The sequence below is a fragment of the Cornus florida genome, unplaced genomic scaffold, assembly GCF_030987335.1.
Source record: "Cornus florida cultivar Cherokee Brave unplaced genomic scaffold, ASM3098733v1 CherokeeBrave_3.0.0_Hap2_Chr10, whole genome shotgun sequence".
Classification (NCBI taxonomy): domain Eukaryota; kingdom Viridiplantae; phylum Streptophyta; class Magnoliopsida; order Cornales; family Cornaceae; genus Cornus; species Cornus florida.
In genome coordinates, this window is record NW_026775580.1 from 76,495,710 (window position 1) to 76,514,452 (window position 18,743).

The 18,743-nt window shown below is 40.5% G+C and overlaps 1 protein-coding gene across 2 annotated transcripts; it reads right to left on the minus strand.

Annotated features, from left to right (window-relative positions):
• Positions 1-844: 844 nt before the first annotated feature.
• On the minus strand, positions 845-17,428 carry LOC132278573 (cytoplasmic tRNA 2-thiolation protein 1). Of its 2 annotated transcripts, XM_059780393.1 has the most exons (10): positions 17,149-17,422; positions 16,247-16,361; positions 11,703-11,845; positions 10,779-10,898; positions 3,862-3,974; positions 3,665-3,757; positions 3,521-3,561; positions 2,633-2,699; positions 2,424-2,535; positions 845-1,381 (listed from the first exon to the last, which is right to left on the minus strand). In XM_059780393.1, exons 1-10 carry the CDS (start codon positions 17,257-17,259, stop codon positions 1,217-1,219), a joined length of 1,080 nt encoding a protein of 359 aa, XP_059636376.1. In that variant the 5' UTR covers positions 17,260-17,422; the 3' UTR covers positions 845-1,216. The 2 variants fall into 2 exon arrangements, with proteins under 2 accessions (XP_059636376.1, XP_059636377.1); XM_059780394.1 differs by lacking the exon at positions 10,779-10,898 and having other exon boundaries at positions 17,149-17,428.
• Positions 17,429-18,743: the final 1,315 nt, after the last annotated feature.

Consider the following 18,743-nt stretch of genomic DNA (forward strand, 5'->3'; position numbering starts at 1 on the left):
GTTGGGAGTTTGAATAATTATAAATAAAAAAAATAAATAATAACAAAAATTAAGAAAGAAAGAAAGAAAGAAATGGAATATGAGAAAGGACCAAAAAAAAAATTAGTGCAGTAGTTGTAAATTATATTTAATGACAATTTAAAATATAACCTACAATGTATTAATTGCAAATTTTGTTAGGCACAGATATTTTGTTGACATAATTTTTTGCATTGAACAAAAGTGCACTGAGCATTTTGAAAATTTCAATTATACTTTAACTATTAACTATTTTACAACTATTTTTATTGAAAGATGTTAGTAATCAAGGAATGGGTGATACATTTTTATTTTTCGAAAAAAAAAAGATGGAAGGATTCAAGTTTAGTGTAATAAGTGGTGATTTTCTTACCAAATGGTAAAATCGGACATCTTAAAGTACTCCTAATTCATCATCGGACACATGCAACCCTCCATATCTTCCATACTCAAAATTGATCTGAGCAACATACTATTCAAAGGTCATGGGACCAATGGTCCACGATCGCGTAATAATTTTTCTAGATTTAAGGCAGTATTAACTTGACCACACCAAAGGATATGTAACCTAACGGTATCTCATCAATTTCAAAAGAAAAAAATTAGGAATTCAAGTACCATGGGAGACAAAGTGAGTGTAATTGTGTTTCTTACCTTATATATATATATATATATATATATATATATATATATATATATATATATTAACGTGAAATAAAGTAACACAAAAATGTGATATTGTTTTGTTTTTGTAAAACATTTCATAAAATCCAACCCCATATAACATAGCAAAATAAACCCGGATTTTCACCCGAATCATAATTGATGAACTCTAACAAAGAATGCTTATTATATGATTAAAGATCTGTAGTGGGGTTAAAAAAAATAAAAAATAAAAAATAAAAACCTAGCTCCATTCACTTAGAGAATGGATGTTCCGAAAAATAAATTACAACAGTTAAAATAAAATAGGATATATGAACCATCCCCATCACCACTAGCTGAACAGCATCGATTTATTTGACAGGGAAAAACTACTAAACTCTCTCTCTCTCTCTCTCTCTCTCGGGACAAAATATTCCATAGCAGAAGAACTGCGGACACATCATTATTAACACTCCTAAGATTTTGACGGGAGGTTTTGAATGAGGACTAAATTTCTAAGCTCATCAATCGGACGCGATTTGTATGAGCTGCATCAGAAGTCCAAAGTTCCGCATGGTTTGCTCTGGATATTGTCCGTTCCATTAGTTTGTTTCATCTTTTGATTACGGTCATTATCGAGACCTCGACTTCGGCCAATGCCCAATTTCGGCAAACCCCGGTTCAATCCTTCCAGCAAAACGCAGGCTTTACAATATTTCTGCAAATTAAAACAACAGAAATGATGAATATTCTGATTTCTACATGACAATTAGTGAATGTATGTAAAGCATTGTAAAAACATAAATCCATGAAGGCACTTCTCAATAAATCTACAAGGTTATAGGCAGTCAAGGCAAGAATTAATCTGACGATGGCGATCAGCTCTTATTATAAACCAGAAGTTCCATCTCCCATTCTATTCACTATTAGAGGCAGTAAAATTGATATGATCACAAGGGCACCTAGCAGGAATTGATCCTGATACCTGATACTTCATGAGGCACCAGGGTCCAAGTCTTTTCCAACAAGGCTAACCCCTTGGGGTTTCTACCTTTTTTTTTTTTTTTCTTGGGCTTTAAACCATTCATAGGCTCGATGATTAGGCCATGAATTTATCTTCCATGAAGTACTTTCAAACCAATTTTCCAGATCTTTCTAAAGAGAAGTTTGCCGGTCTATCCGGACAAAAATTTCCCCCTTCATAGCTCAATTATACAATTTTTAGGATGTTCTTTCAATATTCACTGAACAATAACAATGCTGTAGTTTTTTAACAAGAGAAGTACTAAAAGGGAAGCATAAATTTAACAAGTGAATGGAAGTTCCATAGATATTGAACACACAAATGAACAATTATGCTAAAACCAAAGTGGGGAGAAAAAAGAAAAAAAAAAAAAAAAAAAAGCCAATATTGAAAAAAGGATATATAAAAATGACAATGAAAAGGAACATTTTCATGCAAATATTTAGTCAGGGATGCACACTAGTATATCTTCACCAAAACCAAAAGCTAGAAGAGTTTCAAATACGGATGAGGAATGGTTATATAAGTTCTAATTTGTATTGTGCACTTGAAAGTCCTTTTTCAATTTTTTTTCTGGAGGGGTATGAACTCATTAGTCTCAATAGGATAAGGTTCCCCCTAGAATAGTCCAATATATCACATGAATGTTTTTTTTCTACTTGTCACTTTTGTGTATTGAGCCTAATCAGAAGGTTTCATCATAGAAATACATCATTAATCATAGAAGAAAACTTACCTGGCTAGAAATATAACCACAGCGTTCACAGGTTCCCTGCTCTGGCATTTTTGTAGAAGTGGAGATCCTGAAATTCTCTCCTGATTTAATAATGTCAAGTATGGCTCTGGGTCTGCATTAATAAGCCATTGATAAGATAAAGCAAAAAACAAGAAGGCATTTTAGGATTTGAAGAGGTACAAATGATAAATATTCAACCAAGTAACAACCTGATTCTTTCCAAATCCTTAATGAACTCACGAGCAAAGCCACGGTAAGCATTAGGTGAATAAATGCCTGCAATTAAATAACAACAAATTTTAAAATAATATGGACAAAGGTATATGAAACAAAGTAAACGATTATGAAAACAAAGTTTGAATGTATAAAATGATCAAGGGAGGAAAAACAAAAAAACAAGGCCCAAACCACCATTTCAAATGTGAAGGTAAAATCTGGGGTCTACCACCCCAGAGTGCCAGAGGAATATGTAGATCTGGAAATAAATATATAAAGTAACACTTGAGAGAATATATATATATATTTATATACATATAGTAAAACTGGAAAAAAAGAAAAAAGAAATCCAAGAAAACACCACTTAGTGGAAAGAGCTTCAAAATTGAAAATTGACACACCAAAAATAATCTTCATGTAACTAAACTCCAAATGGCACCGCAGTACAAGTACAATTAAAGTGTCAAATGAAAAGATGGAAATGCAGGTGCAGCTAAAAACATTTAACTGAGAAAGATTAAGATGGTTCAGCTAATGAATAAAAAAACTCCAACTTGGGTCAACACCCAAGCTCCTCCTCCTGTACTGATTGAGGAACAAGCTCCTGTCAATTCCATCTACACAGGAAAAGGCATTTCAACTGAACATGCCAAGTTATAAGCAACATCACATCAGCACAACAGTTCAGACTTCAGACATAGATCTGTCACTTCCATCAGTCAGGTCATCTCACCCATAGACAGATAAACAAGAAATGGAAAAGGCCAAAGCAGGAACCCCAAACAGGGATAGAGGAAAAGAGAAGAGGACAAAATCATCCAACAGTACTAGAATAAAGAAACTCAAAATTGAATATTGGGAAAAGTTAGGAAAATGATTACATTCGGTAGAGAAGTAGTCCAGCCTCTTAAAATACGCATACGTGGACAGCTAGTTAAGGTTGTGCAACTATCACCAATCAGAAAATAGTTAAAATAACATGTAATGCAAGAATTATCCGCAATACAATTCATTGTCAAGGATATATAACAATTTCCTTCTCAAAGGTGTATTTAAACGGCTTGCATCTTGGAATTGGTCCATCTTCACCAGTGGTTATATATGTGCATCTGCTCAACCTATAATGTGAAGGGCACAAACTTTGTTCACCAAACAAAGCAAAGGAAAAATAATGATAATAATAAATTCCTAGAGAGAACCCCAAAGTAGAATGATGCATTACCTAGCAATATCACCTCGTAGGATGTTTAAGAGAATCGTTTCAGCAATATCGTCCGCATTATGTCCAGTAACTAGCTTGTCTACTTTCAACAATGCAGCACCACGATCAAGGGCCTAATAAGTAAAATGGCCCATCGTTACGATTCAACTTATTCTATCTTCTTCATTTTACAACTCATCGAAGTTATGAAATTTGCCAAAAGCTAGTAAACAAGTGTACAAAAGGAACAAGGGATCTTATGAAATTGAAGGTATTCAAAAATACAGAATTTAGCCTCACCCCAAAATGTTTAGACAACTTCCCATTACTGTAGCCACTTACTATTTATATATAAATATATTCTTTTATTAGTATAACTACATTAGCAGTGAAATCTTTGTGCGGAAAATGCATGACACGGATTGAAATTCCTCAAACGAAAACCAGAAGAACAAACCTAAAAGACAGTTTGCTAATTTCATAATGTCAGATGTACAGTTTGCTACTTTTCTTGTTTGTTTCTTTTTTCTCTCGTCATGCGTTCTTTCTTGGAAGTCACTCGACTGCCTCGCTTGTTTCAGGGTGGTTTCGCGAGATACGATTCCACTTACAGAGGTGACTCGATCTTCTTGGATGATGACTCGGTTGGTAAGAGAAGGGAGGATTTAAAGACTTGCTTGGTAGGAAAATTTGACAAAGAAGTGGGGAATAGAGATCAGATTGCAGCTTGGGCTTCACGCGCTTGGAAGGTCTCGCCGGCGGTGGTCGTCTCGCCTTTGCCGGATTCTTTGCTCCTCTTTCGATTCCCATCTAAGGTGGAGGTGCTCAAAGAGGGACGCCGCGACTGAGGGAAGGCCACTCTTTGTGTGGATTCGTGGAATTTTAGGGTGGGATGCTCGGAGGTGTTAAAAGAGAAAGGGCTGAAGAAAGTTCTGTTGTACGGCCTTCCTCTTCACCTATGGAACCATGCTCTTTTTGTGACGGTTGGGGATTTGTGTGGAGGGTTCATTTGGGTGGATGAGGATGAATCCATTGATGCTGAGAGGGTTCGGATTACCGTGTCAGATGGTTGTGCTTGCCCGACTTTCATTTTTGTTCATGATGACCAATTTTGCTATGAAGTGGCTGTTTGGGAGGAGACTCTTCCACAACTCGTCCCGACAACGGACAGTCTAGAAGGGGGTGATGGTTCTCACTTGCTGAAAGAAGTGGAGTGGTTGAGGTGGGTCTCCATGGGTGAGAAAGGGATGGAGGAGTTTCAGAGATGGAAGGAATGGAGAGATAAGCTTTGGGATCGCAACACTGCCTGTTTTAGAAGGATCTTTACTCAGCGTAGGAGGGATAGCCATTCTTCCTCGAAGGTTGGTGGCCGGAATCTTGGTCGCCGGGATTTGCAGAGGCGGCAGATGTTTTTGCAGAGTTGGGAACGAAGGTTTCATCGAGGTGGCTTTCACGCGCATCGGGCGCGTAGATGGGGAAGCGACGGTGACCACACACGTGGTTGGCGCAGAAATGACAACCGTTTCAAATGGGTTACAACTGTAACCAATTTGAATTCTGGCATTGGGGCGAGGAAAGTTAATTTGGGCTCAGGCGGTGGCGGGCTTGCTTCTGGGCAGTGATTGGCCAGCGATTGGGGCTATTGTTGTGCGGGGTCAAGACTCATTTTCTGATGGGCCAGTTTCTGGGCCTAACTTTAATAATGTTCATGGGTCTATGATGTGTGGGACTGATAATGGTGAGGCGGCCCCTCTTTGCTCAGATGGTCCATCAACTGTTTTGGGCTGTGGGCCAAGTTCAGAGCCTATTATTCCCGGGCCTTTTTGCTCTGGACTGGATGCGGCCAACCGGTTTGGACCACTCTCTATTGCTGGTCCATCTCAGTTGTCTGGTTCATCACTCTCCAAAGACGGACGGCGTACAAAGTCTCATTCTCAAGGGCACTGACTGAGATTTAAGAAGAGGATCCTCCTCCCGGCCATGCGAAGAAAATGGACTCAAAAGGAGAAACAAAAATGGATTCCTAATTCAGACTCTCTCCTGGGTAAGTTGGTCTCTTTGAATTGTTCTTCGCCTGTGGGTCCTTCTTCTTCTTCCCATTCTTTTTCTTCTGATTTTTCGAGGAGCTGCTCGAAGGGTTTGTTGAGGCCTGTGTCTTCTCTGTCCAACAACCTTTCCTTGGACTTGAAGGATGGTTTGAAGAATGGGCGGAAGGATGTTCTTGGGGATTTCCAGGTTGACGGATTGGGTCCATCTCGGTCTGTGGTTCAGAAGGGTGAGAGTGTTACAGTGTGTGGGGCGTGATTTGAAAATTTGTTTAGATGATGCTTCTGCGACTGTGTTATTGAGTGAGTTGCGGACTCACTTAGCCTTTAAAGGTTTTCAGAGTGGGACAAATGGGCCTTTGACTGCTGAGGAAAAAAGGACCCCGCTGGCTGGTCTTTGTGGATCATGTTCTTCTTTTTTTAAGGATTTGGGGATGGGTCAGTGGAATGGCAGTGAGACGAATTTTGATTTTTTTGCTCCTTTGGCTGTTGTTCATCCGGATGAGGTTTTTGAGGATGGGGCTGGTTTGGATTCAGGAAGGGCTGATAGGGAGGAGAATTGGGTGAGGGAGAAAAGAGTTAAGATTAGCTCTTTGTTGGGAGTTTCTTTTGAAGATAGAATGGAGGAGGCGACAAATCTGTTTCTGGAGGTTTTGAATTCTCAGCATTTGGAAAGAATGGGCGGGAGGGGGAGTGGGGGGAGCTTTCCGGTGGAGGTGGAGGAGAGGGGAGTGTTGAGCCCAACGACACTTGTCACTTATGAAAGAAGAAACAAGGGTTCTAGGGAGAAGGGTTGTGGAGGGAGCGGTGAGTCTGTTTGCTCTATTGTTTCCTTATGAAGCTACAAATTCTCTCATGGAATGTTCGGGATCTTAATAACCCGGCTAGAAGAAAAGTGGTGAAGGCGGTGATTCGTAAAGGAGGTGGGCATGTTGCGTGTTTGCAAGAAACAAAGATTGAGACGATGACGGATTTGTTGGTGCGTAGCTTATGGGGAGGAAGATTTGTGGAATGGTTTGCTTTGGATGCTATTGGCTCTGCGGGTGGTGTTCTTGTGATGTGGGATAACCAATGGGTCTCTATGATGGACTTTCAAGTTGGGCTTTTCTCTGCTTCCTGCATTTTCTCTGTGTTGGAGGATGATTTTCGTTGGGTTTTTTCTGGCATTTATGGTCCTACAGAGGACAGTGTGCGTCATTTGCTTTGGGAGGAGTTGGGAGAGGTTCGCAGGAGATGGTCTTTGCCTTGGTGTATTGACGGGGATTTCCATGTTGTTCGTTCCCCGTTTGAGAGGTCATCGGGTGGTAGGTGGACGGTCGAGATGGAGTCTTTTTCGGAGTTTATTGATGTTTTTGGATTGATTGATCTGCCTTTGGTGGGAAGGCCCTTCACTTGGTTTAGTAGTCATTCTCCTCCTACCTTCTCTCGACTTGATAGATTCCTTGTGTCGAGCGATTGGGAGGAGCACTTTTCGGATGTTGTCCAGGCCACTTTGGCTCGTTCTTTGTCTGACCATGTTCCGTTGCTGTGGATTGTGGTGGGCAGCGCAGTAGAAGATCCCCTTTCAGGTTTGAGAATATGTGGCTTCGAGCTGAGGGTTTTTTGGATCGTGTCCGTTCTTGGTGGGTGGGGTATGGAGTTGTTGGCACCCCTAGTCACTCTCTTGCAGGTAAGCTGCGTTTTTTGAAGAATGATCTTAAAGTCTGGAACAAAGAGGTTTCGGTAATCTTGCGTGGAGGAAGAATAAAGTTTTCTCTGATATTGCTGATATTGATAGATTGGAGGTTCAGGGTATTTTGACAGATTCCTTGAAACTTAGGAGGGTGGAGTGTCAGGCGGAGTTTGCTGAGATTGCTGTTATGGAGGAAATATCTTGGAGGCAAAAGTCTAGAGCTTTGTGGCTCAAGGAAGGTGACAACAACACGAAATTTTTTCATAGACTTGCAAATGCTCACAAAAGAGGCAATCATATTGGGAGGATTCGGGTGGATAAGGAGATGTTTTTCAAGGAAGAGGAGATTTGTAAAGGTTTTGCTGATTTCTTTTCAGTTTTGTTCACTGAACCGGTTGGGTGGAGACCTTTACTGGCTAGGCTTCATTTTGACTCTATTTCGGGTGAGGAGAGTTCATTACTGCAGGTGTCTTTCTCTAAAGAGGAAGTTTTGTCTGCTTTGAAGAGATGTAACGGGGATAAAGCCCCAGGTCCAAATGGTTTTTCCATGAGATTCCTTTTGGACTGCTGGGAGGTGGTCCGAGATGATGTGATAGGCTCTTTTCTTCACGCTTTCCATGCTCATGGCTCTTTTGAGAAGAGCTTGAACGCCACTTTCATTGCTCTCATTCCGAAAAAGTGAGGTGCGCTGGATGTAAGGGATTTTCGTCCTATTAGTTTGGTGGGATGTTTTTACAAGTTGATTGCTAAAGTCTTAGCCTCTAGGCTAAGGAAGGTTCTGGACGGCGTCATCTCTGATTCTCAGAATGCTTTTGTGGGAGGCCATCAGATTTTGGATTCTGTTTTTATTGCTAGTGAATGTGTAGACTCTAGGTTAAGTAGTGGGGTGCCGGGTGTTTTGTGTAAGCTGGACAGTAAGAAGACTTACGACCATGTGAGTTGAAGTTTCCTCATGTACTTGATGGAGAGGATGAGGATGGGGTTCTGGGGGGGGGATGGAGGAGATGGATTCTTTTTTGTATCTCTAGTACGCGCTTTTCTATCCTTGTGAATGGAGCTCCGACGGGGTTTTTCTCTAGTTCGAGGGGATTGAGACAGGGGGATCCGCTTTCTCCTTTCCTTTTTCTTTCTGTGATAGAGGCGCTTAGCAGGTTGTTGAAAAGGGCTGTTGAGATAGGATTGTTAAGAGGCTTTCGGGTGGGTAGAGATGTTGCTAGTCAGTTGGAGATTTCTCACTTGATGTTTGCGGATGATAGCTTGGTTCTTTGTGATACTGATGCGTCCCAGCTGAGACATTTGAGATGCGTTTTGATTTGGTTCCAAGTTGTCTCTAGGCTTAAAGTGAATGTCGAAAAGAGTGTTTTAGTGCCGGTTGGGGATGTTCCTAATATCGAGATGTTTGCTCAGATCCTTGGATGTCGCACTGGCTCTTTTCCCATTTCTTATTTAGGTTTGCCTCTGGGTGCTCCTTCGAGATGTGTGGGGAGTTGGGATCTGGTGGTGAATAGATTTGAGAAGAGGCTGGCGGGTTGGAAAAACCAATACCTCTCCAAAGGGGGGCGGGTCACTCTGATCAAAAGCACTCTCTCTTGCCTTCCCACCGATTTTATCTCCCCTTTTCAGATTCCTTCTTCGGTGGCTAAGAGAATTGAATGTTTGTAACGTAATTTTCTTTGTTTGGGGGGGGGAGGAGTTCAAATATTATATAGTTCAATGGGAGCAAGTGTGCCGTCCTTTTCGGAATGGAGGTTTAGGGATTCGAAGGTTGTTGCCTTTCAATAGGGCTCTTCTTGGGAAATGGCTTTGGAGGTTTGGGGTTGAGAGGCTTTGGCTTTGGAGGAAAGTTATTGCCAACAAGTTTGGGGAAATTAATGGTGGGTGGTGTTCTCTTGAGGTGCGTGGTCCTAGGGGTGTGGGGGTTTGGACTTGCATTCGAAAGGGATGGGATGTTTTTCGTAATCATGTTCGCTTTTGGATCAGGGATGGTAGGAGGATCAGATTTTGGGAAGACCTTTGGTGTGGAGAGCTTCCCCTTGCTCTTCTTTCCCTCGGCTTTACAGGATTGCTTCTGACAGGCAGGCCTTGGTGGTTGACTGTTATCATCTTGATAATGGAAGACTAACTTGGGATGTTCAGTTTAGGAGGCATTTTCAGGATTGGGAAATTGAGGAGGTCACTCGTTTTTTTGAGTTACTGTATCGTTAGGTGATCTCTCATGAGGAGTCTGATTGTTGGCTTTAGAGTCCACACTCTCAGGGTCGGTTCAAGGTGAGATCCTTTTTCAGGTGCCTTTTTGTTGGGGAGGGTGGCCCTTTCACTTGAAAGGCTATTTGGCGCTCCAAAGCTCCCCTTAAGGTGGCCTTCTTTGCTTGGACTTCTGTCTTGGGTAGGATTTTAACCCAGGATAATTTGAGAAAGAGAAATCAGGTGGTTATCAATCGCTGTTACTTGTGTCGACGCGATGAGGAGACTGTGGATCACCTTCTGTTGCATTGCAGTATGGCCAAAGATTGTTGGGATTTGATGATTGGGTTATTTGGGGTCCCCTGGGTTATGCCATGTTCTTACAGAAGGTTGATTGAGGCTTGGAGAGGCTTCTCAGTTGGGACTCTCATCCGGGATGCTTGGAGGGCTACCCCTCTCTTGGTGGTGCTCTTGGCTCGAGAGGAATCGGAGATATTTCGATGGCAAGGAGAAACCCATTTCAATGCTTAAGTTTTCTATTATTTCCACTCTTTTTTGTTGGGTCTCAGGGAGAGATTATCGTTCTGTTGAGGAGATTGTTATTTTTTTGGCCTCTTTGACGGCTTGAGGCTTTTTGTGGCCTTTTGTTTCCATGGGATTCGCTCCCCTTTTGAGCGCTTTTTATAAAATTCTTACTTATCAAAAAAAAATATATATATATATATATATATATTTGCTAGCCTGAATTGAAGTTCACCACTTTCATGGTGGCAAAAGCAAATGTTTGAAGCCCTAGACCACAGAAGAACACAAAGATATAAGATAAACATTTTTTTTTTCCTGAATATTATTAGATAAGCACTGAAGAGTCGAGAATTGGGTGTGCTTAGGCTAGTATCCATTTTCAAGCCCTGAACAAGTGGTCTAATTAAAGAAGAGTAGGTGCCAAATACCAAAAGTCCGCCGCATGTAGTAGAATAGTGGAACTTGCAGAAATCTTTCAAGCTCATTAATTTTATAATGAATAATTCCTTTACCTGGCGACGGAAAACACCACAAAAAGTGCAATTATTCTTTAAACCTATCATCTTCACTATATCATCCATTGTCCATCCGTATAATTCCTTGTAGGAAACAACTTTTAGTGGGAGTCCGTACTGAAACAAATAGACAAAGAATTGAATTACACGAACAGAGAAGGATCGAAGTAAAAATAAAAGAAAAAAATTTATAGGAAAAAGAAAAGGAAAAGAGATATGCTCAGAACAATGAGCATGGAAATTAAAAGGTCAGTACTGATTAATAAAGGAAAAGTGATTTATAAAAGAATTTCAACAGCAATACACATAGTAGTAACAAAATGTAAGCAATCATTACAGCTGCTCCCAAACACCAGAAGCAGCAAAATGAATAATATAATATGTATTAAGTTCTACACACCCATCCAGTATACAGTGTATAGCCTTTACCAGTGGCTGAATGTATAGAACTAGAACTACTCAAGCTTGCATAAATTACCTTAAGTATACTTCCCCAGAACTTATATAAATTACCTGATGTCAAATTTCCTACGACTTCAGTATATATGTAATTTGCAGAAAATTCTGAATGGGAAAATGGAGGAATAGGCATTGCATGATTAAGAACTAATTTTATTACTTTTTTCACTTGGCTTCATAATGGTTAACTCTTACAAGTCCCTGAAGTTTCAACACATAAAATTAAATAAGAGCCAATTAGAATGATAGGAACTACAAAAACAAAATGCCTTAAAAAGGTTTGGCTCTTACAGGTTGACAGCACAGCACGACCTCCAGATGAAGGAAAATACATATATTTCGCCAAAAATAAATGGGAACAGGCAATATACAACCATACATTACATGCATGAAAATTATCATATAAACTGCCCCAACAAGCTCAATGACTGAAACTGATTCAACATATCAAGAAGTGCTCACCTGAATTTCATTTCTTTTGACAGTTTCAAGTGAGTCATCTCGGTACCCAGTGATGCCTTCATCAACCGATAAGAGGAAGAGATCCAAGCCGTAATTGTGCCGACGGTTCAATTCTGATAACACATAAGCAAGCACCGTCGAATCTGCAAAGAACAGGGGAAAGGGTGATGAAAAGAAAAAGAAAAAAAATTATAACTTTCTGTGGTTCATGATTCGCAATGGGATGGCAACATCATGACACAAATTGAGTCAATTCCACAAAAGTAATTATGCATCAATGACGTGCATGAAATGAAGATATACATGAAAAATCCTAAAGATATAATGAAGATACTACCCAACAAACAAACAAAGAAGAAGAAGAGACATACATGAAATAAAATAAATCAAAATCCTGAATTTGCATATCAAGAAATGGCTTGAAATTGATGGGTTTACACCCATATAGTAACGGCATATTCATATTCCACAAGTTTTCTCTCCATACCTTAAGGAAAAGGTACACAGCTTGAGGATACCTTTCACAAAAGCACCTCTCTCAATTTGTAAAGCCTAAGCAAGAAATTCTATCATGAAAGATCAAGAATAATGACAGCAAAAGTTCTCATTTTGATCCCCCTAGTTTTTATCTAAGGAGTTAGGAAGTAAAATTACAATAATCATAATAATAATAATTTTTTTTAAAGGAATTCACAAATGATTATTTTGATTCAGCAAAGAGAGTCTATCTATAAGATGGTCTGATCAAACAAATTAATAGATTCACTTGAACAATGATAAACCATCAAACGCGGATTCCCCCTTTGAACAATTTTTGTTCCATCACTAGTCAGTCTCACAAAAAGTATTTAAAAAGCGTACAACTTCATATTTGTGCAGATGAGTAAAATTGCATTATGCAACATATCACAGCAATAACATAAGAACATCATTCTTGTATTCAAGTGCAATGAGGTACTTAGATGCCTAAAGTAGACACTACATTCATAGTCTATCTTTTAACTAATATTAGAATTCGTTGTTCCCAACTTTACACTATGGTCACTCAAACTAAATAAGAAAATCCAAGCTTAACAACTACATATTAAGAAGGTTATATTATATCCAAACAACCCATTTAATTGGACTGCACAATACAGATTCGAGAATATGTGGCTCTGTGCAGAGGGCTTTCTTGACAGGGTCTGGTCGTGGTGGGAGGGTTATGGGGTGGTTGGCACTCCAAGTCAAGCCCTTGCAAGAAAATTGCGTCTTTTGAAGGTTGACATTAAGATATGGAACAAAGAGGTTTTCGGGAACTTGGAATGGAGGAAGAATGAAGCTTTGTCTGAGATTGATTGCTTGGAGCTGGGGAGTAAGAGGGTGGAATGCAAGGCGGAGTTTGCCGCTATTGCCATTATGGAGGAGATCTCGTGGAGGCAAAAGTCTAGAGCGTTGTGGTTCAAGGAGGGTGACAGAAACACAAAGTTCTTCCATAGACTTGCCAATGCTCACAGAAGGGGCAATCATATTGGGAGGATCCGGGTGGAAGGGGAGTTATTATGTAAGGAGGAGGAGGTTTGTAGGGGTATCGCTGATTTCTATTCGAAGTTGTTCACAGAAACCCCTTGTTGGAGACCTTTGCTTGGTGGGTTTCAGTTTGACTCTATTTCTAGTGAGTAGTGCTCTGGGTTGGAGGAGCCATTTTCTGAAGAGGAAGTCTTGACCGCTTTGAAGAGTTGTAATGGGGATAAAGCCTCGGGTCCTGATGGTTTTTTCATGAGATTCCTTCTGGAGAGTTGGGAGGTGGTTAGAGGGGAGGTGATGGGTACCTTTCAAGTTTCTTACGATCAGGGCAGTTTTGAGAAGAGTCTGAATGCCACTTTCTTTGCTCTCATTCCGAGGGGGGGGGTTCGTCCTATCAATTTGGTGGGACGCATCTACAAACTTATTGCCAAGATTCTTGCTGCGAGATTAAGGAAAGTCTTAGATGGGATAGTTGGAGGTCGTCAGATTTTGGATTCAGCCCTTATTACTAATGAATGTGTAGATTCCAGATTGTGTAGTGGGGTTCCTGATGTTCTTTACAAATTGGACATTGAGAAGGCGTACGATCATGTGAGTGGAGTTTCCTTCTCTATTTGATGGGGAGGGTGGGGTTTGGGGTGAGATGGAGGAGATGGATTCAGTTTTGTATTTCTAGTACTCGATTCTCTGTTCTTGTGAATGGTGCCCCGGCGAGATTTTTCTATAGTTCGAGGGGTTTGAGATAGGGGGATCCGTTTCCGCCTTTCTTATTTCTTATTGTGATGGAGGCTCTTAGTAAATTGATGAGGAGGGCTGTGGATTTGGGTTTTCTGAGAGGTTTTAAGGTGGGCACTGGGCAGGGATGTTGCTAGTCAGTTGGAGATCTCTCATTTGATGTTCGCAGATAAGTTTTGTGATGCGAATGTGTCCCAAATCAGATAGTTGAGATGTGTTTTGATTTGGTTCTAAGTTGTCTCCGGCTTAAAGGTGAATGTGGGGAAGAGCGTTTTGGTGCCGGTTGGGAGGTCCCTAAGATCGCGTCATTGGCTGATATCCTTGGATGTTGTGTTGGCTCCTTTCCCATTTCTTATTTGGATTTACCCCTTGGACCATACTCGAGGTGTGTGGGCAGTTGGGATACTATTGTAGAAAGATTCGAGAGGAGACTGGTGGGATGGAAGATGCAGTACCTTTCCAAGGGTGGAAGGGTCACTCTGATTAAGAGCACATTTTCAAGCCTCCCCACTTATTTTCTCTCTCTATTCCAGATTCCCTCTTTTATGGCTGAGAGAATTGAGAGATTGCGGCGGAATTTTCTGTGGGGGAGGAGTTCAAGTATCATCTTGTTCGATTGGAGCAAGTTTGCAATCCAATCCGGAATGGAGGTCTAGGTTTTAAAAGATTGGTGCCTTTTAATAAGGCTCTTCTTGGGAAGTGGTTATGGAGGTTTGGGGTGGAGAGGCATGGCCTTTGGAGGAGGGTGATAGCGAGTAGATTTGGGGAGAGGAGGGTGGTGTTCTCTTAAGGGATGTTTTCCAAAGGGTGTGGGGGTTTGGAAACTCATTCGGAAGGGTGGGATGGATTCTCTAAACACATTATATTTCAACTCAAGGATGGTAGGAGGATCAGTTTCTAGGAGGACGTTTGGTGTGGTGACCGCTCTCTTGCTTTGGCTTTCCCCCGACTCTTCAGGATTGCCACGGATAGGCAGGCTATGGCAGTCAACTACTATCGGCTTGATAGCGGGAGATTGTCTTGGAATGTTCGTTTCAGGAGACACTTTCAGGATTGGGAAATTGAGAGTGCCATTGGTTTTTTGGAGTTGTTGTATCATCAGGAGATCACGGGTGGTGTTTCTGATTATTGGATTTAGGTCCCTACTTCTCAGGGTCGGTTTGATGTTCGGTCCTTCTATAGGTGTCTCACGGAAGAGTCTGTTGTTTCCTTCCCGTGAAAGGCTGTTTGGCGATCTAGGGCTCCCCATAAGGTGGCCTTCTTTGCTTGGACATCTATTTTGGGGAAGATTTTGACCCAGGACAATTTGAGGAGAATGAATCAGGTTGTGGTCAACTATTGTTGTATGTGTCTTCGTGATGAGGAGATAATGGACCACCTCTCTTTGCATTGCACCATTGCTAGAGATTGATGGGATTTGACGCTTGGTCTGTTTGGAATTCTGTGGGTCATGCCCAAATCCTCCAGGGTTGATTGAGGCTTGGAGAGGTTGTATAGTGGGGGCCCAAGTCCGGGATGTTTGGAGGGTTACGCCTTTGTGTGTTTGGTGGTGTATTTGGCTCGAGAGGAACAAGAGATCTTTCGAAGGAAAGGAGAATCCAATTTCTATGCTTAAGTTCTCTATTATTTTTACTCTTTTTTATTGGGTTGTAAGGAGATATTATAAATCTTTAAAGGAGACTGTTGATTTTTTGGCCTCTTTGAATGTCTAGAGGCCCTATTTGGCCTTTTGTAGTTCTCTTGGGATGCGCTCCCTTTTCAGTGCTTTTATACAACTTTTACTTATCAAAAAGCACTAGTATTCTCGATTGTCAAGATAGACTTTTCAAGCAGCAGCAAGAGAATGAGAGAAAATTCAAGCTGAAGTTGGATGAAACTCCAGTTACTTTGCTACATATATTGGGTTCTTAGTTCTTATAGAGAGAAAGTACCCCGGAACCTCAGCCATCGGATATTTTCATGACGAATTAAACATACAACCTCAAAGAAAATGAAAAAGTGTAAAAAGAAAACAATTGAATCAAGTCCTTTTATACACAGAAATTATTTCATCTTCGATATTTCTGAAAAAAACAAGACAAGGTGATAACTAAAACATCTATTACATTGGTACTATATGACAATCAACCAAACATTCATTCTACAAACCTCAACTATTTATAAGTTACGCTAACAAGCTTCTTTGTGGTTGAATTTAACGGAAGGAAATTTTAATTTAATCACCAAATAACTCGTGTGTTTGGGCAATCCGCAATCCATAATGAGCAGAGTTATAAAATAGTCAGTTACAGATATGCATTCACCTTTTCCACCAGAAGCCCCGATGGCAACGCGTTCCCCAGGCTTGAATAGCTGGTTGTCAACAATTACCCTATGGATTTCCTCCTCAAACACCGCATAAAAACACTCCCTGCAGATCTTTAGACACACAAATTTAGCCTTTATATAATATAACACCCACCCAATTGGTTAGAGGGAAAAAAACAAAGCTGTTGAATCCAAACCCATTGCATAGCACGGTTGTGTGTGTACTTATGAATGTGTGTCAAACAATGCTAAAAAAATTATCAGTGTTGCCAAATTCTCCTGTGTCCATGGACGGAGCGACATACAAGTCAGGAGGGCAATTGCCCCCCCCTGAATTTTTATTTTTTTTAGTAATATACCCTTATAATTTGTTTATTTTCAGTAATATACCCATAAAATATTACTTTTGCCCCCCTGAAATTCCTAAAAAAAATCCAATATTGCCCCCCAAAATCCTTCAGTTTTGCAACAAGTTAACAAAATTTACTTGAACATAAGTCTCTGCAATTATTCTATCTTCTCAATAAAATCTTAAATCAACCTTATTCAATCTATAATTTACAGGAAAATAAAATAAAATAAAATAAAATCTTATTCAATTTATGCTAGGTTTCATAGCTGACAAGGAAAAAGAAAAATTGTAATCCAGTAACAGTAATTTCATTTCAGTGCCGAGACTGTATAATCAGAAAGGTTTCGAGAGAGAAACAAATAAAGCTTACTAGGAAATTATTGAAAATGAAGTATCTCAATCTTATAACAGCCACTGTGCAAAGGGCGAGAGAAAGACATAATACAAAAGAAGTTACAGAAGCAACATATATAGATATACATATATATATACACACACCTGTATATGTTTGTGTGCAGACTATGAGAAATATGCCGAGTGAATTACCTGTTCTAGGGTTTTGGGTCGCTTAAGGGCGGCCCTTGTTTGGTTACAGATGGAGCACAGTCGACTCCCAACGGCAGTCCTCTTGCGCTTAACCACCTCGCTCTCTTCCATTCCACCCTCTGCGAGACGCTATTTACATAAACTCTGGTAGGACTTGTAACAAAATAAACCGGTTTGTGACTTGTGCGAGTCTTACAATAAATCTTTCCTTTCGCGAGACTAGCTGTATAAAAACGCCGCCCTTTAAACGGCCGATTGGTTTAGGAAGGTGTATAACAATATATTTTTGGGTTAATTCCACCTGCATTCCACAAACACTCGTATGTGTTTCATAATTTCACCTACACTCCTGTAAGTAACCACCATCCAGTTTACCGACGAAAATGTGTGATTTTACTGTTTTATCCTTGAATTATATATTAAAATTTATACTTTAAAGGAAAAGACTTTAACACCCTCACACATATATACATACATACTCTTTCTCTCTCTCTCTCTCTCTATATATATATTTCTATTTCTTTTCTTTTTTTTCCTTTCTTCTTCATTGTTGCCGGCGATGAAGAAACTATGCCACCGATAGAATACACAAACAGCAACCACAGAAAAAGATGGTTGTTATCACAACCGAGCCGTTCTCCTTACTGCCTGCCGTGCAATTGCAAGGATAGTTCGTTGCCCGTTGTTCAATTGCAAGGACAGTTTGCTAGTTTTTATCACAGTCGCTATCCTCCATCGCGAGACCACCAACGTGCAATGAACAAACCGCGAAGCTTCGCTGGACTGAGCTGGGTCGAGTTAGCTGTGAACTTCGCCGCCATGGTCTTTGATCCGGCTTACCTCGTTCTTGTCCAGCATTACGACGGTGATTACACTCTCTTTGTATCACAAAAAACTTGGGGTGCACAAAAGAACCGGAACCGTGAAACCGGAACCAGAACCGTTTTTTCTGGTTCTCACGGTTCCAGTTCAGGTTCCGGTTCCGAATTTAGGAACCATTGACATACGGTTCTGGTCCCTGTTCCGGTCCGTGTGAACCGGTAAGAACCGGAACCGTATATATATTTAATTATATAAAGTAACTATACTAACTTAATAGGCTAAAAACGTAACCAAATAGTACTCTAAGTCTCTAAACACAATAAACACTGATCAGGCAGCCACGTGGTCCTAAGCTAACCACAAAAGAAAAAGTGAAAAACTTAAATAAAACATTACTTTTTCAGTTTTTGCCCTAAGCTTCAGACTTCAGTCATAGCCTCCAACCTTCTCTCATCACCTAAACCCTCGCCTCCTCTGAGTCCTCTCATCAGCCATCGCCCTCGCCTCCTCTCATCGGCCCTCGCCCTCACCATCGCCTCCTCTTATCGGCCCTCACCCTCACCATCTCCTCCTCTTCAGATCTTCAAATCAAGTCTCATCTCAAGCTTGATATATATTTTTTTTATATAAGTCTTTCTTGTACACCTAGAATAACTTCCGCGGCTAGCTACACATCACTGTTTGGTGTGTGTTTGGATCATATAAAAAACAAACATATTTCAGCCACTACATGAATAGTTTTCCCAATGAGATTGAGGAAAAAATCTTAATCT

Coding starts and splice junctions, on each gene's coding strand:
- LOC132278573 (XM_059780393.1), bottom strand. CDS start 17,259: ATGGAAGAGAGCGAGGTGGTTAAGCGCAAGAGGACTGCCGTTGGGAGT. Junction 11,846..16,246: donor CGGGGCTTCTGGTGGAAAAG/GTGAATGCATAT, acceptor TGTTCTTTGCAG/ATTCGACGGTGCTTGCTTAT. Junction 3,562..3,664: donor TTTGAGAAGGAAATTGTTAT/ATATCCTTGACA, acceptor CTAGCTGTCCAC/GTATGCGTATTTTAAGAGGC.